The sequence below is a fragment of the Sorex fumeus genome, unplaced genomic scaffold (assembly GCF_029834395.1).
Source record: "Sorex fumeus unplaced genomic scaffold, SorFum_2.1 ptg000013l, whole genome shotgun sequence".
NCBI classification, from domain to species: Eukaryota; Metazoa; Chordata; class Mammalia; order Eulipotyphla; family Soricidae; genus Sorex; species Sorex fumeus.
In genome coordinates, this window is record NW_026606070.1 from 31,861,238 (window position 1) to 31,881,484 (window position 20,247).

The 20,247-nt window shown below is 44.0% G+C and overlaps 1 protein-coding gene and 1 non-coding gene across 2 annotated transcripts in view; both read right to left on the reverse strand.

Annotated features, from left to right (window-relative positions):
- CWH43 (cell wall biogenesis 43 C-terminal homolog) overlaps window positions 1-20,247 on the reverse strand; it is a 64,209-nt gene that overhangs the window by 12,373 nt on the left and 31,589 nt on the right. Inside the window, exons 8-13 of the mRNA XM_056111496.1 lie at window positions 18,611-18,736; window positions 15,826-15,905; window positions 14,123-14,228; window positions 12,591-12,726; window positions 9,804-9,953; window positions 4,584-4,728 (exon numbers count right to left, since the gene is read on the reverse strand). Coding sequence (XP_055967471.1) covers window positions 4,584-4,728; window positions 9,804-9,953; window positions 12,591-12,726; window positions 14,123-14,228; window positions 15,826-15,905; window positions 18,611-18,736 — 743 coding nt within the window. The remainder of the gene's footprint in view (window positions 1-4,583; window positions 4,729-9,803; window positions 9,954-12,590; window positions 12,727-14,122; window positions 14,229-15,825; window positions 15,906-18,610; window positions 18,737-20,247) is intronic.
- Window positions 843-915, reverse strand: TRNAK-CUU (transfer RNA lysine (anticodon CUU)). The gene has a single exon. It is a non-coding gene; the product is annotated as a tRNA-Lys (tRNA).

A 20,247-nucleotide genomic window follows, 5' to 3' on the forward strand; every position in this document is an offset into this window, starting at 1 on the left:
CCGCTGTTCTGTCTGATGATTTGTCTCGATGCCTCCACCCCTCCCTTCACAGGGGACTCTTAATCACTTTGCTCTCTAGTACTTAGCATGAAGCCTGTGTTCGACAGACACTCAATCTGTGTTTGTTAAATTGAATCACTGGAAACAAACACATCTGGGGAGTAATCATGATACTTCTTATGTTGAAAGCTTGAGACCAGGGCCATTTTTCATGGGAGAAATAGAACATAATCCTAGCCCACCCCCACCCCCCGGTGATGTGTTGGGAAAACTCTAGATATGGTACTTTTATACTGAAGATATCTCCTTTAAAAAAAAATTTTTTTTAAATCCTATTGACTGTGTGAAGCCCTGGGTTCAATCCCCAACACTGGTAGACAAATAAATGGGGGGAGGGGCCGGTAGACAGATAGTACAGGGGTTAAGGAACTTGCCTTGCACATGGCTGACCCAGGTTTGATACCTGACATCCCAAGCCTTGCCAGGAGTGATCGTGAGCAGAGCCAGATGTGACCCCCCCCAGAAAACAAACAAAAAATAAACAAAAATTAAAATTCTATGAACAAAAATATCCTGAAAATTTTTACTATTTCTGAATTTTACTAAGGTAAAGGTAAAGGCCCTCCCGTTGATCGTCGATTTGCTTGAGCGGGCCCAGTAACGTCTCCATTGGAGACTTTGTTGTTACTGTGTCTGGCATATCGAATACTCTCTGTAGCTTGCCGGGCTCTCCGAGAGGGGCGGAGGAATCGAACTCGGGTCGGCCATGTTGGCCGCGTGCAAGGCGAACGCCCTACCCGCTGTGCTATCGCTCCAGCCCCAAAATAGAATAAAAACACACTCGCCCAACGTGGGGCTCGAACCCACGACCCTGAGATTAAGAGTCTCATGCTCTACCGACTGAGCTAGCCGGGCGGTTAACTTAATTTAAAACATTTTTGAATAACCCAAAGAAGATACTACAATGTATATTTATTTATTTATTTATGGTGGGGAGTGGGGGGTAACCCATGATAAATGATGCTTGGGAACCTTGCCAAAGACTGGACTGGAGGTTCCCATCTACAGAGCATCTGCCTTTTGGGTCACCTCCTCAGCAACTATTTTCTTTTTCTTTAGTTTGGTGATAGATATTTTTAAAATTAATCTTTGGGGCTGGAGCAATATCACAGCAGGTAGGGCATTTGCCTTGCACGTGGCCGACCCAGGTTCAATTCCCAGCATCCCATATGAGCACCGCCAGGGGTAATTCCTGAGTGCAGAGCCAGGAGTAGCCCCTGTGCATTGACAAAAAGCAATAATGATAATAATAATAATAAATAAAATTAATCTTTGATTACTTATAAATCACTGTCACAAGTATATGTCCTATGTATACATGACAAAATTTACAATAAACTTAAAAAATTTAAATATTTTAGTGATTAAAAAATAAATAAAACCTAGAGAAACAGTACAGGAGTTAAGTGTTTTCCTTGCATGTAGCTGACCTGGTTAAAATCCCCAGCATCACATATGATCCTCCGAGAAAGAGCCAGGGGTGCTCGGGAGCTGTTTGGTATAGTCCCAAACCACCACCTTCAACTCCCACATACAGTTTTAAAGTAAATTTTAAAATATTTAAATATTTAAAGTAAAATAAAAAATAAGGTAAATTAAAAAAATATACAGATCTGCCTTAGGAAGAAATGAAAACGTAGTCATTCAGTTATATATTCTGGGTATAATCAATTGTGAATATATATAGCTCATTTTATTTTATTAGGTTTTAAAAAGACATTGCAAAAATTTAAGACTGCAGCATTTAAATACTTGTTTCTTAGAGAGAAAAATCTGTTCATCCAAGCATTTCTGATTAAAATTCCTCTCTGCATTAATAAACTTCTTAATAGAAAAAATGGTAGAAGAATCTACTGCCTAGTTTGACAGAGCTTCTGCCTGAGATCATGGAAACCAATAGAGGATTAAATAAAAATCCAATAAACTCTCTCTCTCTCTCTCTCTCTCACACACACACACACACACACACGCACACACACACAAAGAATGCTCTCTACCAAGAAAGCAGCTTTTCCTGTGACTTGCCATATTTCATCTCACCTAACATTCTTTTATATTTTATAGATGCAATACTGAAAGATTTTTCATTTGATTTTCTACATGAACCAGATGTACATATACAATATCCACATATCTGCCACTTACAGAGTGCTTCCTACATACAAGGCTGTGGCCCCGCTGACCACTTATTTCACACTTAGAACAGTCCTAGGATACCATGGATATATTAAAGTCCAGAGAGGTGAAACAACGTCCCACAAAGTCACACATCCGGACATGTAGCACCAGATAGACTGAGTGAATGGTGAGAGAGTGCCCAGTTCACACCCAGTGTCAAGACCCAGAAAGGCGAGTCTGGCCCCGTAACACATACCTCATCCCAGAGTGAAAAACAGTAGAAACAGAAACCAGAGTCCACACTCAGAAACACAGGAATAGCAAGTCTCATTTGTTAACACAGTGAGAAATAACTAATGTAACCTCTGAACTGAACCTCAGCTCTCTCTGGGTTTCTTCATCAGCTCTTCCCTGAGCTGATTACCTTTCTCTTCCCTTCCCCACCAAATAGACAGGGTTTTCTTCCTTTTGTACTTCTACAACTGCCTACGTATAACACTTGGAAATAATTTCTCTCTCTGTCTCTAGTCCTGATTGCTCTTCTCAATTCCAGATCCACATATGCCTACTGGACATCTCCATTAATATCCCACAGCTGACTCAACATTAAGTTAATCTCATCCTCTTTGCAAAACTCTTCTTCCTTATGAATTCTGTCATCATTGCCATAAACCCACTGATCAAAGCCAATATAAAACCTTATCTTATGCCTTCTCCATGGTGACAAAGATAAACTCATTTCCCTACTATCTGTCTTTTCTTCCAAAGCTGTAGTAAGCCAGTGAATCAAGATTAAATAGTGTAGCTCCCAACTTCTTGTACATTACGATGTCGTCCTATAACTCAATTCCAGTCAAAGAAATGTAAATACAAGTGTTGGAGGTTGATTTCTCGGAATTTACATTTAAAGATCATTGGTTCTTGCTCCCTCCTTCCCTTCCCTTTTTAACTAGATAGATGCTACCATATGGGATTATGAGGCAGACTTGAAGAGGAGGCCTTGTAAAGTGGAATCACACTCTGAACACTTTGCCGTTTCAATGCACTGCCTGACCAGTGCGGGTCACCTGTCCAGAATCTTGCATACACTTATAGAGGCAAAAGAAAAGATGCATTCTTCCTTCTGTAAGTCACCATCATTTCATGTTTTGGGTCATCACAGTCTCCCTCATCTTCTGCTTAAAAACCTACAGTAAGATATGGAGCTTTTTTTCTCTGTAGATATTATCTCAAGACATGAAGTAAAAAACAAAATATAAAGGATCAAAAAATCTATATAAGAACGAATGGACTTGATCATATTTAACAATTATACTTCTATTATAAGTCAATGTGGTTAACTTTCTAGTGTATGCAGCTGACCTCTAATATGAAGCTCTTATAAATGGATTTTTGTTTCTGAATGTGGGTTTTGCATTCACAGATTCAAGTAATTGTGGAAGTCAGTGGTTGAGTCTGCAGCTGTTGGAACCTTGATTGAGAAGGTCAGCTAAAAGGGGCTTGAGTCTCTTTAGACTTACGTATCCAAAGGAGGGCCCTGAAACTAGTCCCCTAAGGGCACTGAGAGACAACAGTGGTTAATTTCTGAGGGAATCATGTGGTGAGTGGAAGTTGGTGCCCCTGACTTCTGTGTGGTCCAAATGTCAACTCATTCCACGGAGCATGATTATATCTGGGTACACAGATTCATTTAAATCTTTTAGATGGAAATCAGTAAGGACTGGTTCCATATTACTAAGGGATATGTTGAGCCTGGCTGACCTTTGAGCTTCTCTGGGTGACGCTACATTTTACCTTTTACTCTCAATATAAGTAACTTTCAGGACGTGGCAGTATGCCCTTTCCAAACATGGTTCAAATAACTCACTTTCCAAATGATGGTCTCATAATGGGACTTTGACTGTCCTCCAATGGGGCTGTGAGGTTTCTGCTTCTTCCATTTGAATGTGAGGAGGCTTGGAAAGAAGCAGGAATGGCACTAGATGACACAAGGTCAGGTCACACAAGGCAATACAGCTTCTTTCTAGTGCCCTTGGGACACTGTCTCAGGCACCCAGCCATCCCAGGGGGAGGGAGTCCCAAGTTGAACTCGGAGAGTAACCCCAACCCTGGCCCAGAGCCCTAAATGAGCCTCTGGTCAAAACCCAGCATCCAATAGCCACATAGGGGTCCTTCAGTCCCCCCAGAGCCAGCACATTTTATGGAGCAGAAATGAGCTCTTCCCACGGAACTCTATCCAAATTGCAGATTCCTAGTCAAATAGGTCATTGTTGTGTAAAGCCAGCATAGGTTTTGCTATGGTTTTCTATGCAGTAGCAGATAATCAGAATACATATTAAATTCTTGGGCTTAATTTTTTTTAAGGATAAACATTTCTATCAGAAGTCCTATTAAGATTGTGTTACCTTCACATTGCCATGTTTAATGAGCTGTAGATAATCTCTAGAACCAGGTGGTGATGTGATATAGCCCAGAAATATCACTTGATCAGAACTATTTCTCAGTAGTTTTGAAACAGCGATTGCCTGAAGTTTCCTGTCGAGGTCATCTCTAAAAAAATAAAATAAATAAAATAAAAAGCAAAACTATCTTTATTGTATTTGCAAAGAACTAAAAAAAATGTTTAGTGAATTTCCAAATAATAACTTTAAGTCAGCACAAACCTCCAGTGATCCCTAGTTGGGTGAATGTCCCCTTGGAATGCACATAGCCAAGATAGAGACACAGTACTTCAATGGAGAAGGAAGAATGGCAGCCTGCCAAGAAAGAAAGCTTCTCCCACAAACATTTGGAGTCAAGTTGATGTGACTACTCTAAAAACAGTACTTTTTCAGTTTTTCATCAGAAAACATAGTACCAATAGGCTGCGAATGGTCAACAGCGTTATGGCTAAAGATTGGAAGTGAAGGAAGAGAAGGAAGGAGAGAGAGGGAGGCAGGAAAGAGCAAAGTTCTGAGAGAAAGGAGGGTCCTAAAATCCACAGACACTCCAGGTTTAGAGGACCTGATCAAGTCTCAGCAGAACATTCTCCAAGCTCCTTTGACTTCCTTTCTCGAACAGCGGCTAAGTATGACACTTTCCTTATACTAAGCACAGTTTGATGTGTGACTAGGATAATTAGGCAAGGAAGGTCAAGTTTGGGGGTTTTACAGAGGGTCTGTTTGAAGAAAAATAAGGATATGCTATTTGATATAATTTAGCCAAGAAAGGTGGAACCATGCTACGTGTTCCAAGAGATGTCAAACAGGGGTCTGTGAGTTAACCAGAGTTGAGCGACAATGTTCGGCTTCTTGATCGAGAGGGACAATCAGAGGAGATGCTAATGCCTGAATCCAGAAGCCAGCCCTGACCAGTGGCAGATGGCGCTATGGAGAAGGAGGCCAAGGAACTGGGGCCATCTAAAGAGGAGCTGGTGCCACAGAAGAGACTGAGTCACCACCACGGGCACCAGGAGATGCGGATGAATGGAGAAAGGCCCTGGTTTCTCCCACTCTCCTGCCCCCAGCTGGCACTAGGTCCTCTCTTTGGCTAAACCCACCCAGAAGTGAAGAGACTTTGGAAAGTGGGGCTCCCCCTAACCGAGAGTGAGAAGGGCCAGGACGGATCCTCGGTCAAATAGGTAACAGATCAACACAGGTAACAGACCAACACAGGTATTTCTGCAGAAAGTCAGTTAATAAATTATCTTTGTTTTTCTTTTTGGGTCACACCCGGTGATGATGCACAAGGTTTACTCCTGGCTCATGCACTCAGGAATCACTTCTGGTGGTGTTTGGGGGACCATATGGGATGCTGGAAATCGAACCCAGATCAGCCGCATGTAAGGCAAATGCCCTACCCGCTGTGCTATCGCTCCAGCCCCTAATAAATTATCTTTAAGAAAAATTAAAACAAACAGACACAGGGCCAGAGAAATAGCACAGAGTGAGGTGTTTGCCCTGCACACAGCTGACCCTGATTTGTTCTCTGCCACCACAAATGGTCCCCGTCAGGAATGGTCCCTGAGCACAGAAATGGGAGTAATCTCTGAGCTTCTCCGGGTGTGGCCCAGTCCTCCACTTCTCTCATAAAAACAGTGGAAAAAACCGACAAAAACAAGAGAAGATAGAGATCACCCAATCCGAGCAGGTTGGAGAAAGCTGATGGAGGTGGGATCCAAGGACGAGATTAAGGTTGAATAAGTGTGTGTGCTATGTTAGCTGGTTCAAAAAACAGATGTCTCCGAAAGGGAGGAATGAAAAGAATGTCCATTTGTTAAACATATTTGATATCGCAGGCTTGCAGGCAGAGAGGCAGGAATTAGCTCTATTTTTAAATGAGGTTAAGGAACATGCCTATGGTGATTTTCCATCTCTCCTGGTCAGCTCTATTCGCAGCCCTGGGAGGCTGGCCCTGGAGACCATATCCCCCAGGCCTCCTCACCTGCTGGTTTCTAGTTTTATTTTGCTCACTCCCAGGCATTAGCAGGAGACAAAAAGGTGGGGAAGACAGAAGGGTGTTTCTTCTCCCTCTGGGAAGAGCTGCATTCCTCTTGCCTAGGGATGCTGCTTTGATTCCAGATCTCACTGGAATCAGTGAATACAATTTCCTCGAGCCCGACCTTCTGTCCTCAGGAAGGTATCTAGGGCCTGGGTGAGTTCTTCTTTCTTAGTTCTGGTCTTCCAGTGAGGAGCTGTGCAGTGGATTCACCATGTCTGCATGGACTTTGGAAATATGCAAGAATGATTTGGAATAGAAAGAGCCAAAATCACAAGCACCATAGTGTTTTCCTTCAAACACAGTTTGGTCCTACATACATTATTGTAAAATAATCAGTAAATTTGGTTTCACTTTTTTGGTTTGGAGGCCACAACTAACAGTGCTCAGGGGCCATATGCAGTGCTGGAGATCGAACCCAAGGCAAGGAACTTAACCCCTGAACTATCTTTCTGGCGCTTGTTTTAGATTTTTCTCAAGCAATAAATCATATTCCACAATAAAGTAAGAATTTACTTAGACATCTATAAAGGAAGGAGAGAGGAGGAAAAGGTCAGGAGGGAGAGAAAGAAGAAAGGAGGTAGGGAAAGAGGAAGAGAGAGCAAATGAAAGCAAATTTTATTTTTGTATCACAATATCTGATTGAGCCCAATGATTCTATAAAGTGGGCTGGAGAAAAAAGTTCATCTGATTTTCAAAATCAGGAGAATTGAGCCATTTTAACAGAAACAAAACTGTACCTACAGACTCCTGGCTCTGCGCTCTTTTCTCTTTGTATATATTTGTGCATGTTACACTAAAAATGCTTATCAACTGTTGATTCCGCTAATTACCTAAAGTATATCAATTTACCTAAATGATATTTACTTAAATGACTTCTAAGAAGTGCTCCTGTTTCCTATTTATAGGCTGTAAAGAGATATTTGTCAGTCATTTTTAAAAAAATCTAGGGGCTGGAGCAATAGCACAGAGGGTAGGGCGTTTGCCTTGCATGCAGCCGACCTAGGTTCGATTCCCAGCATCTCATGTGGTCCCCCGAGCACCGCCAGGAGTAATTCCTGAGTGCAGAGCCAGGAGTAACCCCTGTGCATGGCTGGGTGTGACCCAAAAAAAAAAAAAAAATCTAGTTGAGGCTCAGAACAGGTAAGGCCAACCCGGGTTCTATCCTGGGCATCCAATATAGTCCCTGAGCCCCACCAGGAATGGTCCCTGAGTGCAAATCCAGGAGGAGTCCCTGAGCACTGCTGAGTGTGTGCCTAAAACAAAACCAGAAAAATTCTGGTTGAATCAGGTAATCACACACCCATGTCTTCTGAAGATTCACACAGGAGGGTCTGCATCCAGGGCTGCGATTTCTGTGCTCTTAAAGCCTCAGGCGCCCACTGCAGGCAGAGAGGTGGGGGACCTGCCCCAGTAAAATTGCATATTTAGGGCCAGATAGACAGTACAGGAATTAAGGCACTTGCCTTACATGCAGCCTACCCTGGTTCAATTCCCAGCCACCAGATATGATTCCCTGAGCCTGGCAGGTATGATCCCTGAGTAGAGAGCCAGGAGAAAGCCCTGAGCACAGGCAGGTGTGCCCCCCAAAACCAAACCAAAACCAAACCGAACCCTAGACCTCCTGAGCACGGAACTGGGGACAGCGCTTGATGAGCGAATTCTTTCCAAAACTGCACAACATACCTTACACGTGGTGAATCTGACGGGGCTGAATGCCAATGGCCTGAGCTCCTGGACCACTTACTGTATGTGTGTAGTCTACCTGAGATACCACACTACATCTAATCCTCACAAGAGCACATCAAAGAGGCACATTATTGCGGCCCTGGCAGAAAGTGCACAATCTGGGGCCCAGAGGAGATGAAATCTGTAGCGGATTGACGTCAGCCTGGGAAGTGGAAGAAAGCAGACCCTTCCCTGGGGCCTGCGTGGAGCGCTGTGGTTTCCTGCCCACTCCCTTCTCAGGCCACTGTAGGAAAGGGTCAGACAGAGCTAAGAGAAATCTCACACTCCTCGTCCATGTTTCCTCGCTCTTCAAAGGAGACAGACCTCCTCTGGAGTTCCAGACCCACACGGCTGTGCTCAGCCAGGATGTCAGGAACGGTGTCACTACCCAGTGAAAGACAAATGTGCTCTTATGCCCCGTGATTCCCTTTTTTCAACTGGAAAAAAAGGGGGGAACCCATCCCTGCAGAGGGTGACTGGCGATAGGGAAGCAGTTAGTCAGATCTCTTGGGGGGCAATAGTGGAGAGAGGGACAGGACTCTTCCTTCAGATAACTCTCAGCTTAAATGCTAACAAAATGAACACTTTCCCTTTCCTCCATCGAGCAGTGATTATTTAATACTCCTGATTTCCTGATAAGGACACTTAGGCTCAAGGGAGTTAAATAACCCCAGGAAGGGTCTGTCACGAATGAAGATTCACGCAGGATGGTCTGCGTCCAGGGCTGCAATTCTGTGCTCTTAAAGCCTCAGGTGCCCAGTGCAGGTAGAGAGATGGGGGACTTGCTAATGTGTCTTGGGAGGAAAAACACTATCTGGAACCTAAACCTGCCCAAAGGTTTGAGGCACAGGACCCATGAGGAGACCTGAAAAAAAAAATTAGGTATAGAATTCCAGGCCCAGCGTAGGGCTGGACCCACCGTGGAGGAGACAAACACAGCTGGAAACAAGCACAGACAGATGGTAGAGGGTAGAAAGTTGATAGATGTAGACAGTAGAGAGATGATAGATCATAGATAGATAGATGATAGGGAGAGGAATAGATGAATGATCATAGACAGATGTAGATATTAGATAAATGACAGGTAGATAGATGTAGGTAGACAGAGTGGGTGAGTATAGCTCAGGCCCACCCAGCAGTGCTCATGGGTCTCCAAGGCTACATCTCGCCAACACTTGGGGATGGGGGAAGGGGCAATGTGGGGGATCAACCGAGTTCTAGCCCCTGTGCTATCTCCCCAGCCTGAAAAAGGATCGTTTTCACTACCTCTCAAAACCTTCAAGGCTTTTTTTTTCTTAAAGCTCTGTGGCATAGAGAAAAACTATTTGGGAAGGGAAAAAGAAGAAAAGGGCCCACATAGAAATCAAAACCGCGTGTGATCGACATCTCTGAGCACTGGTGCTTGGAGAGCTGACACCTACTCGTGATTCCCAAAGTGTGTCACCACCAAGTCCAGCAGCCGGTTGGAGACGTTGACGGTCAACGCGATGGCTGGTGCAATCTCGCCCTCTGGTGACGGGAGAAGGTGATGCTCCGACTTCACTATGGGATAGCGGGACAAAACCATGATCCTGCGTGGGAGAGAGAGGACAGATCCCAGCATCAGTGCTGGTCCCCACCCTCTTGTGCAGGTGGAACTCAGGAGAGGGGTCACGAGAGAAGCATCGCTACCAGGGTCCGGTCCAGGACACCCGGAGCAAGGAGAGGGCTGCCATGCCTGCCAGCCCGCTGCATTTTTGCTTCCTTCCCAGCCTCGGCATCTCTCAACACCGACTCTGACCTTGTTGGTGCTATGGAAACATGGAATGGACAGGACTAGCAATGCACAAAATTCACTTTACTGGGGGTTGGTGGATTGGAGGTTACCCCTGTATCAGTGCTCAGGAGTGCAGGCAAGGCCAAGGACTGAACCAGGTTCAGCCACATGTAAGAATTTTTAAAATTTTAATAATTTTATTTTTTATTTTTTTTGCTTTTTGGGTCACACCCAGCAATGCGCAGGGGTTACTCCTGGCTTTGCACTCAGGAATTACTCCTGGCAGTGCTCAGGGGACCACATGGGATGCTAAAAATTGAACCCAGATCGGCTGCATGCAAGGCAAATGCCCTACCTGCTGTGCTATCGCTCCAGCCCCCAAATTTTAATAATTTTCATATTAAAACTTAAGGCACTATGGTTTACAAAGTTGTTCACGGTAATTTCAGACATACAATGTTCCAACAGCAAATCCAGCACTGGTGTCAACTTCCCTCCACCAATGTCACCTGGTTCTCACCCACCCACCAATGTGCTTTATTGTAAAGTCTGGGTCTCCTGCTTATGGTATTGTTCATTATGTGCTGAAGTATATCCATATACCACTCCTCTATGCCTACCCCTGTTACTTCTGGTCTGCCTTTTCTTACTCCCCACCCTTGATTTCTTTCTTTCCCTATATTGTTCATTTCTATAAATTAGGGTCCAGGGTAACTTAGGTATCCCCCTCACTTTGGTTCCTTGCATTCCCTTGTCCTATTATATAGAAAATCTATAACATGAGTGAGATCATCTACTATTTGTCCTTCTTCTGACTTCCTCCACTTTATATGACACCTTCCAGTTTCATCTAAGTTGCAGCAAATGGCATGAATTTATCCTTCCTTGCCAAGGTCAACACTTTTACAAACCCCATACTATCTCCCCAGTACTCACACAAAATCCATTGTCCTTACTTTGTCACTCTGGCAATGTGTTTGCATAAATAATTCTAATAGAAGCCAAAGAGCCATCTTACAGGCAAGAATGCAGAGTAACAGTTCATAAATTTAGAAGTGAAACCCTGTCTGATTTCAATTGAAAAAAAAAAAGGTACCTCACTCTCTGTCTCTCTCTGTCTCTCTCTCTCTATCCAGCACCTTCTCCACTGGGATCCTCCCTGAGTTGATAAGCCTCTAAGTCCTGACCTGCTTGTCCTTCCAGGCTGCACACAACTGCCCACTGGGTGTCACTCAGCTACCCACGGGCATCTAAACATCACCAATTCTGCTGCCCCCAGTTGTCCCGAGTAGCTGACATCCTCTCTGATCACCCTGCAGGTTACAAACTTAGGTGTTGGGGCCAGGGACTACAGTATAGTTGGTATGACGCTTGCCTTGCATGTGACCCAGGTTCAATCTCAGGTACCTCATATGGTTTCCCCAAGCAGAGCCAGGAATGATTTCTGAGCACAGAACCAGGAGTAAGTTCTGAGCACTGCTGGGTGTGACTCCCAAAATGACAAACAAAAAACTTAGATGTTGTCTGTGTTTCCTTCCTTGCTTCCTGGCCCCTGACATCATAGCTGTCCATGAGTCCTGCCAGCTCTGTCTTCAAGCAGTCTTCGAATTCACCCCTTCTTTCCATCTGGAAGGCTCTGCTCTCACCTCTCACCTGACCTGGTACTGCCTCCTCTTCCCACAACTGCCCAGACGAAATGTTCTCCCAGAACAGTCAGGATGAGCTTTCAAAAATGCAACCCAGGTGGAGAGACAGTACAGTTTGTAGGGTTCCTGTCTTACATGCAGCCAACTGGATTTGATCCCTAGAATCCTTGGTTTATGTTTCTTCTGGGTGGTTTTTTTGGGGGGGAGGGGATAGCACACCTGGCTATGTTCATGAATCACTCCCAGTGGTGCCGAGGACTGAACCTAGGTCAGCTCTATAGCAGGCAGGTGTTTAATCGGCTCTTGCTATGGCCCCAAGGTCCTAGATTTGATCCCCAGCTATGCCCACATGACCTCCACAAAATAACTGATTATAAATTGGGTGATTTTATGTTTGTGGCCACTTCTTGCAGTGCTCAGTTTTTACTCCTGGGCTCTACACTCAGGGATCACTCCTGGTGGATCTGAGGCGGGGACGGGGACCATACGGGGTATCAGGAACTAAACCGGGTTCAGTGCCATGCAAGGCAAGCACATTACCTCCTGTATAATCTCTCTCACCCTGATAAGTACATTTTAATTTAAAGTACCTACTTTTATTTTGTTGTAGATACTGCATATACTTTAGAGAATCTATGTATTGATGGAATCTGCATATCAGCAGCACCTACTCACACTCTCAGATGCACCTTTGTATCCTATCAGAAAACACAGAAAGGTGCCACTATTTCCTACTTGTCCCTCCACTCCCATGTCCCCCAGCTCTCAAGGGCCCTGTTGGGGAGTAATTCCCCTGGTACACTCACCCCCACGTGTGATCCCTGGTGCTCGGCCCAAAGTCAGTATAGAAACCCAACTTTTCCCCTAACCACATGGTTAGGTCATTGTTTCCAATAAAGGGCTTAGATGCATCACTCTCCAAAATCGTTATGAAATCCACACCTGTCCAAAGAGGAAAAAAAATTATACTGCATGTAGTGACTAAGCAAAAAGCCACTGGAAAAAATTGCATTCTTTATTCACTAGTCAAGGAAAGACGTCATGGAAAATTGGCCACGACAGCCAAGCAGCTCTGACCTGAACTACCAAAGGGGTCCCCAATGTTCAGAATAGAATCAGAACAAGCGTGCAAGCGCAACTGTCCTCCACCACATCCAGGTATTGTCAGGACCGCCCCACCCCCCAACTTTGAAAGATGCATGCCTGTTAAAGAACCCGTCCAAGGTCGATTATTGGCTTTTTCATATCTGGGTCAGTAGGTCTCTGGGGCCTATAATCAGGCCAAGAGAACAAAGGCCAAAGGAATTTCTTTCCCCCCCCTTTTTTGGGGGGCCTTTTTTGGCTTTTTGGGTCACAACCGGTGATGTACAGGGGTTACTCCTGGCTTTGCACTCAGGAATTACACCTGGCAGTGCTCAGGGGACCATATGGGATGCTGGGAATCGAACCCAGGTCAGCCGCATGCAAGGCAAACGCCCTACCCGCTGTGCTATCACTCCAGCCCCCAAAGGAATTTCTTAATGGCAGCTGAGTCATGATCATCGATTTGCTCGAGCGGGCCCAGTAACGTGTCCATTGGAGACTTTGTTGTTACTGTGTCTGGCATATCGAATATGTCATGGGAGCTTGCCAGGCTCTGCCGTGCGGGCGAGATACTCTCGGTAGCTTGCCGGGCTCTCCGAGAGGGGTGGAGGAATCGAACTCGGGTCGGCCATGTTGGCTGCGTGCAAGGCAAACGCCCTACCGCTGTGCTATCGCTCCAGCCCGCTCGAGTTGAGTCATGCTATCTCAGGTACATGCTTATCATCTGGATAAAAGAGCACAATTTGGTTCTTTACTATGTCTGGCCCCACACTCTATGTAGTTGATCTAAAAGCTAAACACTCACACATTTTGGAGGAAGCATCAAAGATGACACCCCAGAGCTCAGAAACACCTAACACAACCCATGAACTCTTGAAAGCAATTTGCTCCACAAACGAGTTTAAACTGATCTCATCTGCCCTGTTTAGGTCAGTTTTCTGGTCCCCTGACATAGGTGGTCTTCAGATGATAGGAGTTACCAGCAGGGGCTTTTCTAAGAGCAAAGGCATCCGAGGATCCTCTGCAGAAACCCACATGAGGCTCTGTTCCGATTCCATGGAATTAAACTGCTCTCAAGACAGAGGTGATTGCAGAAACTCAATCCTCCAGCTGCTGCTCACAATACAACAAACAGCTTTTGTAAAAGATTCATGTACGACCCAGCAAAACCCACTCCAGTGACTTACGATCTTGCATGAAACAAAAGCAACAGGAAGTATCTCCAAATTGGGAACTTGTTCTGGTCAGACCGTACCTGTCTGATTGAGCAGCTGAGCTGATCTTTCGAGATTCGACCATCCCTCATTGTCATAGCCAAACCGGAAAGGCCAGATGGCAGCAGACACCTCTGAGGCCGGGGCCTGGGGAGTCGTTGGAAAGGAAACTTAGGGTGACTCTGAGCAACAGCAGTTTCTGTGACCCTGTTTTCTCCACCTCGCTCTGCCAAATTTCATATTTCAGCAAAAGAATTTCCTTCAACTATTCCCTGTGTTGAATTCATAAATGTAAGGTGAAGTTTGCTACGTGGCATTCTAATGAATCTCCCGGGAACTTCTGGCTTAAGCTGAGGTATAAGGAGGTAAGTTGGGGAAATGAGTATTTATAATTCTAAGCATGGTATATGGGAGCCAAAAATTCAAAACAACCCAGCTGCTCTTTCCATAGAAAAAACAGGAAAGCGGATGAATAAGTAACTGGTGTTGGGCTTCTCAGGGAGTTGGTGGGAGAATGCATGCCTCGCACATGTGAGGCCTGGGTTCCCCAAAATAAAACAATAAGTGGTGTCCCATACAGGTCATGGAAGACTACACAGCTCCAATTCCTAACGTTGGGCTATTATATCCATAGACGTGAAACTCACAAAGACAGAAGTTTCAAAAAGAAAGCTGCAAAATGTAAATCTCAGATGTCATTTAGATAAAGTTAAGAAACATCGAAAATATTATTGTGGACATATTCTATGTAGTAACAATATAAAGAAGTGCATGAAAAGGAGAAAGTTCTTATTTAGGACTAGGGTAACTCTTGTGGCAAAGAAGAATGAGATTACAAAAGGCTACCAAAATGCCTTCAGCATATTTATAAAGTAGTGTGTCAGTTTTTCAATCTTTTTTTTTTATAACCACTTTCCAGTTTACACCCTCTTATCCATTTTCTTTTCCTCAAGTAACCTTAGTTCAGTTATCAATATCTTCTGGATTGCCTAGCTTTGTCTGTTTATCAATGTTCCATATATTGCCCATATAGAACCAATCATCCAATACTTGTCTTTTTTCTTTCTGATTTCATTAATTTTGATAATTACCTGAACCTATTTTGTTGAAAATGATTTTAAAAAACCTTTTAAAACTAGCTCAACAGTATCTATCATACAAACTGACCCTCTCTTTTTTAACCAACCATCTATGAATAGGGACTTTGAGTGCTTTCATGTTTTATTCTTAAAAATCTCATATTGTTTCCATTAGCAGTCTCTACCACACAGCACAGACAAGACCATTATAAAGTAGTTCTTTGTTTGCAGGTTAGATATGTCCAGTTCTGGAAAGACAAAAATAACTCTAGGCAACAAAATCACCAGCACTGTCTCTAATAACTACATGTGTCTATCCTGTCCCCAAAACTCAACTTTCTGAAATAATTCAGTGATATTACTAGCCTGGGATGGGACCTAAGATTTGAGAAGATGGGTCCTCCTGGGATGTTGAAGACATTGAGAACCAGGTTGAGAGATAAGCAATGTTGCTGAGATGGACTGCATGGATAGATGCAGAGCAGTGGACCCTGGTTGGATCCCAACACCCCTGAGACCTGTCAGGAGTGAACCTTGAGCACAGAGTCAGGAGTAAGTCTTGAACATCGCTGGGTGTGGTCCAAGTACCTGCCCTTCCCCAAAGAGCCAACAACAGCAACAACAACAATAAACCAAGATCTACATTAAAAACTTTGACTACTTACCCCTTTGCCCAGTTTCTTCTCATAGCTTTTATGCCGTAGTCCTAATCCTAATAAACCGACACCCACAAGCAGCCACAAAACTAAGCAGAGAGAAGAGAGTTATTTAAAAATAACTTTATTCTTTAAAATCTCTGTTCTTTAAAAAATGATTTTAGGAAATTATTGACTTTATTAACCAAGGAGTTTTAAGTGGAAATGTCTAATTCTTGGGATAACTGTCATGTGTGACATGGACACATAACTCATGCTTTCTGGAAACCCAGGATTCAAGGAATTTCCACAAAATCTTCCAGGGACCATGAGCTTAAAGTAAGAGTAAATTTTAAGGGACAGAGAGAGAATCTAATGGGTGCACACTAAGAATGACTCTCCAGTCTGGTGATCACCCAAGCAAAGCCTCTAGCAGCCACTTGCTTCCACAATCCAAAATCTCCACCATATCCCCGGCCTGACTCCGCCATCTCAGGATGAACCTCACCAAGATGTAATCTGCTGAAAATCTGGATATGTGGGTTTCGTGACTGAAATCTCCAGGCTTTCTCGGAGTTGGGATGGGCTACCTCCCTCCACTTCTCAATACTCCTGTAAGCACTGGCAGTCACCCCCCCACGAACCACCTTCAGCGCCACCCTGTAAGGTCTACTACCATCCTTGCTTCAGAGACCCATAAATAAATCTCGAAAGAGATCAAAAGCTGCAGTTAATCTCAGAACTGCACATGGCTGAACAGAGCAGGGTAAATCAGAAGGGGGTGGGTTGGCCTGGGGCCCACCAAAACAGAGCCCCTTCACCCCCCCACAGTTGCTTGTTTCCACAGTCCAAATAGCTGCCATACCCCCAGCATGACTCCATTGTCTCAGGATGGACCTCACCAAGATATAATCTGCTGAAAATTCGGGAATGTGGGTTTTGTGACTGAAATCTCCAGGCTTTCTCAGGGTCAGTCAGAATGGCTACCTCCCTCACCTCCCTGTACTTCTGGAAGCCTCAGCAGTCACATCCATACCCCAAAGCAGTCACCCAAGTGAAAAGCTATCCCAGTCTTACCATCCCGATAAAAATACTGTATGCCCTGAACAAACACCATGGCCTCTTAGCACGTGTATTGCAAACCATAATGCACAAAAGCAAAAGGAGAGAGAGAAAAGAAAGAAAGTGCCTCCCATAGAGGGAGGCTGGGGGAGGGGCACTGGGTGTTGGGGGATGGTGGTAGGGAAACAGGGGACATTGGTGGTGGGGAATGTACACTGGTTGAGGGATGTGTGCAGGATTATTGTATGGCTGAAACCCAAGTATAAACAACTTCGTAATGGTCTATCTCATGGATAATTCAATGAAAATTTTTTTTAAAAAGTAATGTTGAGTTCATGCCCAATTCAATCAACTTAATCAATGGCTGAATAAATAGCAGTACTCCTACATTATAAGGAAAAAAATGACTCCCCAGCAAAAAGCTGGAAATAGCTCCCACACCCAACACTGCTGGATGTGTACCCAAAACAAACAAAAGAATAAAGTATAAATATATACAAGAAGTAATACATGAGAAATCAAGTCTTCACTATCAAGAATCAGCAAGGGGGAAAAACAGCTACAGAATCAAGTACAGTACTTAAGATATTGGAACTTCTCCTTGTTTTTTGGGGGGAGGGGGATGGTTATTGACCCTTGAGTTTTGCATCTGACTGGGCTACTCCTGGCTCTATGCATAAAAGGTCCCTCCCAGTGGTACTCAGGGGATCATGTGATGCTGGGGACTGAACCAGGATTAGCTGAGTATAAGGCAAGTGCCTTAATTCATGTACTATCTTTCCTGCCCAATAGTGGACTTTTAAAATCAGAATATAAAATAAGCAAACTCAACATGTTTAGAAAAGTAAAAGAGTGTATTCAGTAATTAAATAACTAAAGAATAGGATGTTAAGTTAATGATCGGGAAATTGTAAATAAATCAGATTTCTAGAAATAAAATTTTATCAAAATTTATAATGATTGAAATTAGAAATCCAACAGACTGGGTAGACAGCAGAGTAGACAGACCAAGTAGAGAATCACTAGAACAAAGAATATTGAAAATTCTGCCTATTAAAGCATCCTATCTGTGTGAGAAATGAAACAGAATACAGAATATTTAGGGTTGAAATTGTACAGTCTCAGAAATTTCCCTTAAAGTATGCCAGTGTGGGTTGGAGAGAGTTCACCAGGCTGACCACATGCTTTACATGTGGGAGCCCCAGGCTCTAGCCCTATGAGCACTGCTGACAGTAAGCCCTGAGCACTCAGCCAGGAGTAGCCGTAAGTGTTGCCACATGTGGCCCCAGAACAAAAGCAACAAAAAAGGTGTTGCACATTAAAAAGCAAGGTCAATTGCTGAAAACACACAGGAAATGTGTTAATAATTGCTAGAATTGAGTGATGGGTACATGAAGTTTACTATGCTCTTTAATTTCATATATCTTTGACAATTTATATTAAAATGTTTTTGGGAGTCATTTGTTTTGGGGCCACACCCAGCAGTACTCAGGACTTACTCCTGCTCTGTGCTCAATGATCACTTCTTACGGGGCTGGGAGGATCATTATGTGGCGAAGGGGATTAAACCCAGTCAGCCACATGTTGGCAAGCACTATCTCTCCAGCCCCTAAAATAAAGGGGTGGGGGAGGCAGGGAGGGAGAAAAGGAAGAAATAAAGAGGGAAAAAAGAGAAATGACACAAAATTTCATGTATTTTTCACTCTGAGAAGCACAGGAGTGAGAAAAAGAAAGAAGGACAAGCCACACTTACAAAGTTTCATGTATTTTTCACTTTTTCTGAAAAGCACTTTTGGACTGTTTTTTGTTTGAAGAAGAAAGCCAAAACTTTTCCTAGGACCAAATCGCATGCTCAGCCCAATAAACACCATCACAGTTCCTGTTGAAAGAGAAAGAAAATTCACATCATATTTTCATCCCAAAGTGTCTCCCATGGGGGAATTATAGAACCAGGGTTTCATTTAGATGCGCACACCATAGACATTCATTTACTGAACTCATTTATTTCAGAACCGAAACCGTTACTGTGGGAACTTAGGAGACTCGTACATATCAGTGAGGGCTCTAGAAATTTGCCTTCAAATGAGAGGACCTCAGCCTTTTCCTGAGGAAAGGTTTAATTTCCTGCTGGGTCCCTCATCCTTTAAGTCTCTGGGCAGGGGCTGGAGCATATGAGAAATGCACCTTCTCAACTGCTTACAGGTCCTCACAGGGGCCTCCTGAATTACTCACATGGCATTACTAGGGCCGCCTCTAAAGTAGAACGCAACTGGGATATGTTGCAGTGAACGTATTTACATACATCGTGTACTAGCTTGCATACTTCTAAAATTTCTTATAGCAAGCGGAACCAGAGGAATCACTGAACAATATGCCAACAAAGGAAATGGCAAGGAAAGGTGAAGCTTAGGTGGAAGGCTAGCCAAAAGGAGTTCCGTAAAATTTCCAGGGAATAACAGGAGAAACCTAGGTAATGTATGCAACAGCTAATTTCTGATTGGATGCCGGTCTCCTAGACTCCTGAGAACACACCGTTCAGAACATTCTAAAGCCATAAAATTATGCTTAAAAAGGCTCTTACTTTCATTCACATTCTCCACATAGTAGACCCCCTAAGCAAGCTGGAGTAAGGAGAAAGCAGGGCACTGCACAGGAGGACAAAGCAGGACAGAGAACGCACACCTGAAAGAAACCAGAAGGAACACAGAGTTTGCAAAGCCCAGCTCAGTCAGGGTCGCGTGAGGGCAACCACTACAGTATTCTGAGAGCTTGAGTATTTACTAGAAAGATAAGACGACACCTCCAACCCAGTTCTTTTGAAATGCATGTTATTCAGAAACATTTTTCAAATAAATTGGTGCGGACAGATGTTTAGCTCAGGGAGTGAAGATGTTCATGGGAGAGTGGGCTGACAGAGGGCCAGGGCCCGAGGGGAATTGACGATGAAGACTGGAAGAAGCTTAAATATAGTGCAGCACCCAGTCCCACAAATTCCGAACACCTATTGGAACTATCAAGAACTCATTTGGTCGTGCTGTAAGTAGACTATGGACACTTAGTATCTGTACTGCAAACTATAACACCCAAAAGGAGAGAGAGAACAAAAGGGAATGCCCTGCCACAGAAGGCAGGGGGTAGGAAAGGGGGGTGGTGGTGGGAGAGATACTGGGAACACTGGTGGTGGAGAATGGCACTGGTGGAGGGATGGGTACTTGAACATTGTATGAAATGTAATCATGAAAGTTTGTAAGTCTGTAACTGTATCTCACGGTGATTAATTAAAATTTAAAAAAAAAAGAACTCATTTGGTCAACATTGGGCTCTGGGCCTGGAGCGAGGTAAAGGTAAAAGGTAAAGGCCCTCCCGTTGATCGTCGATTTGCTCGAGCGG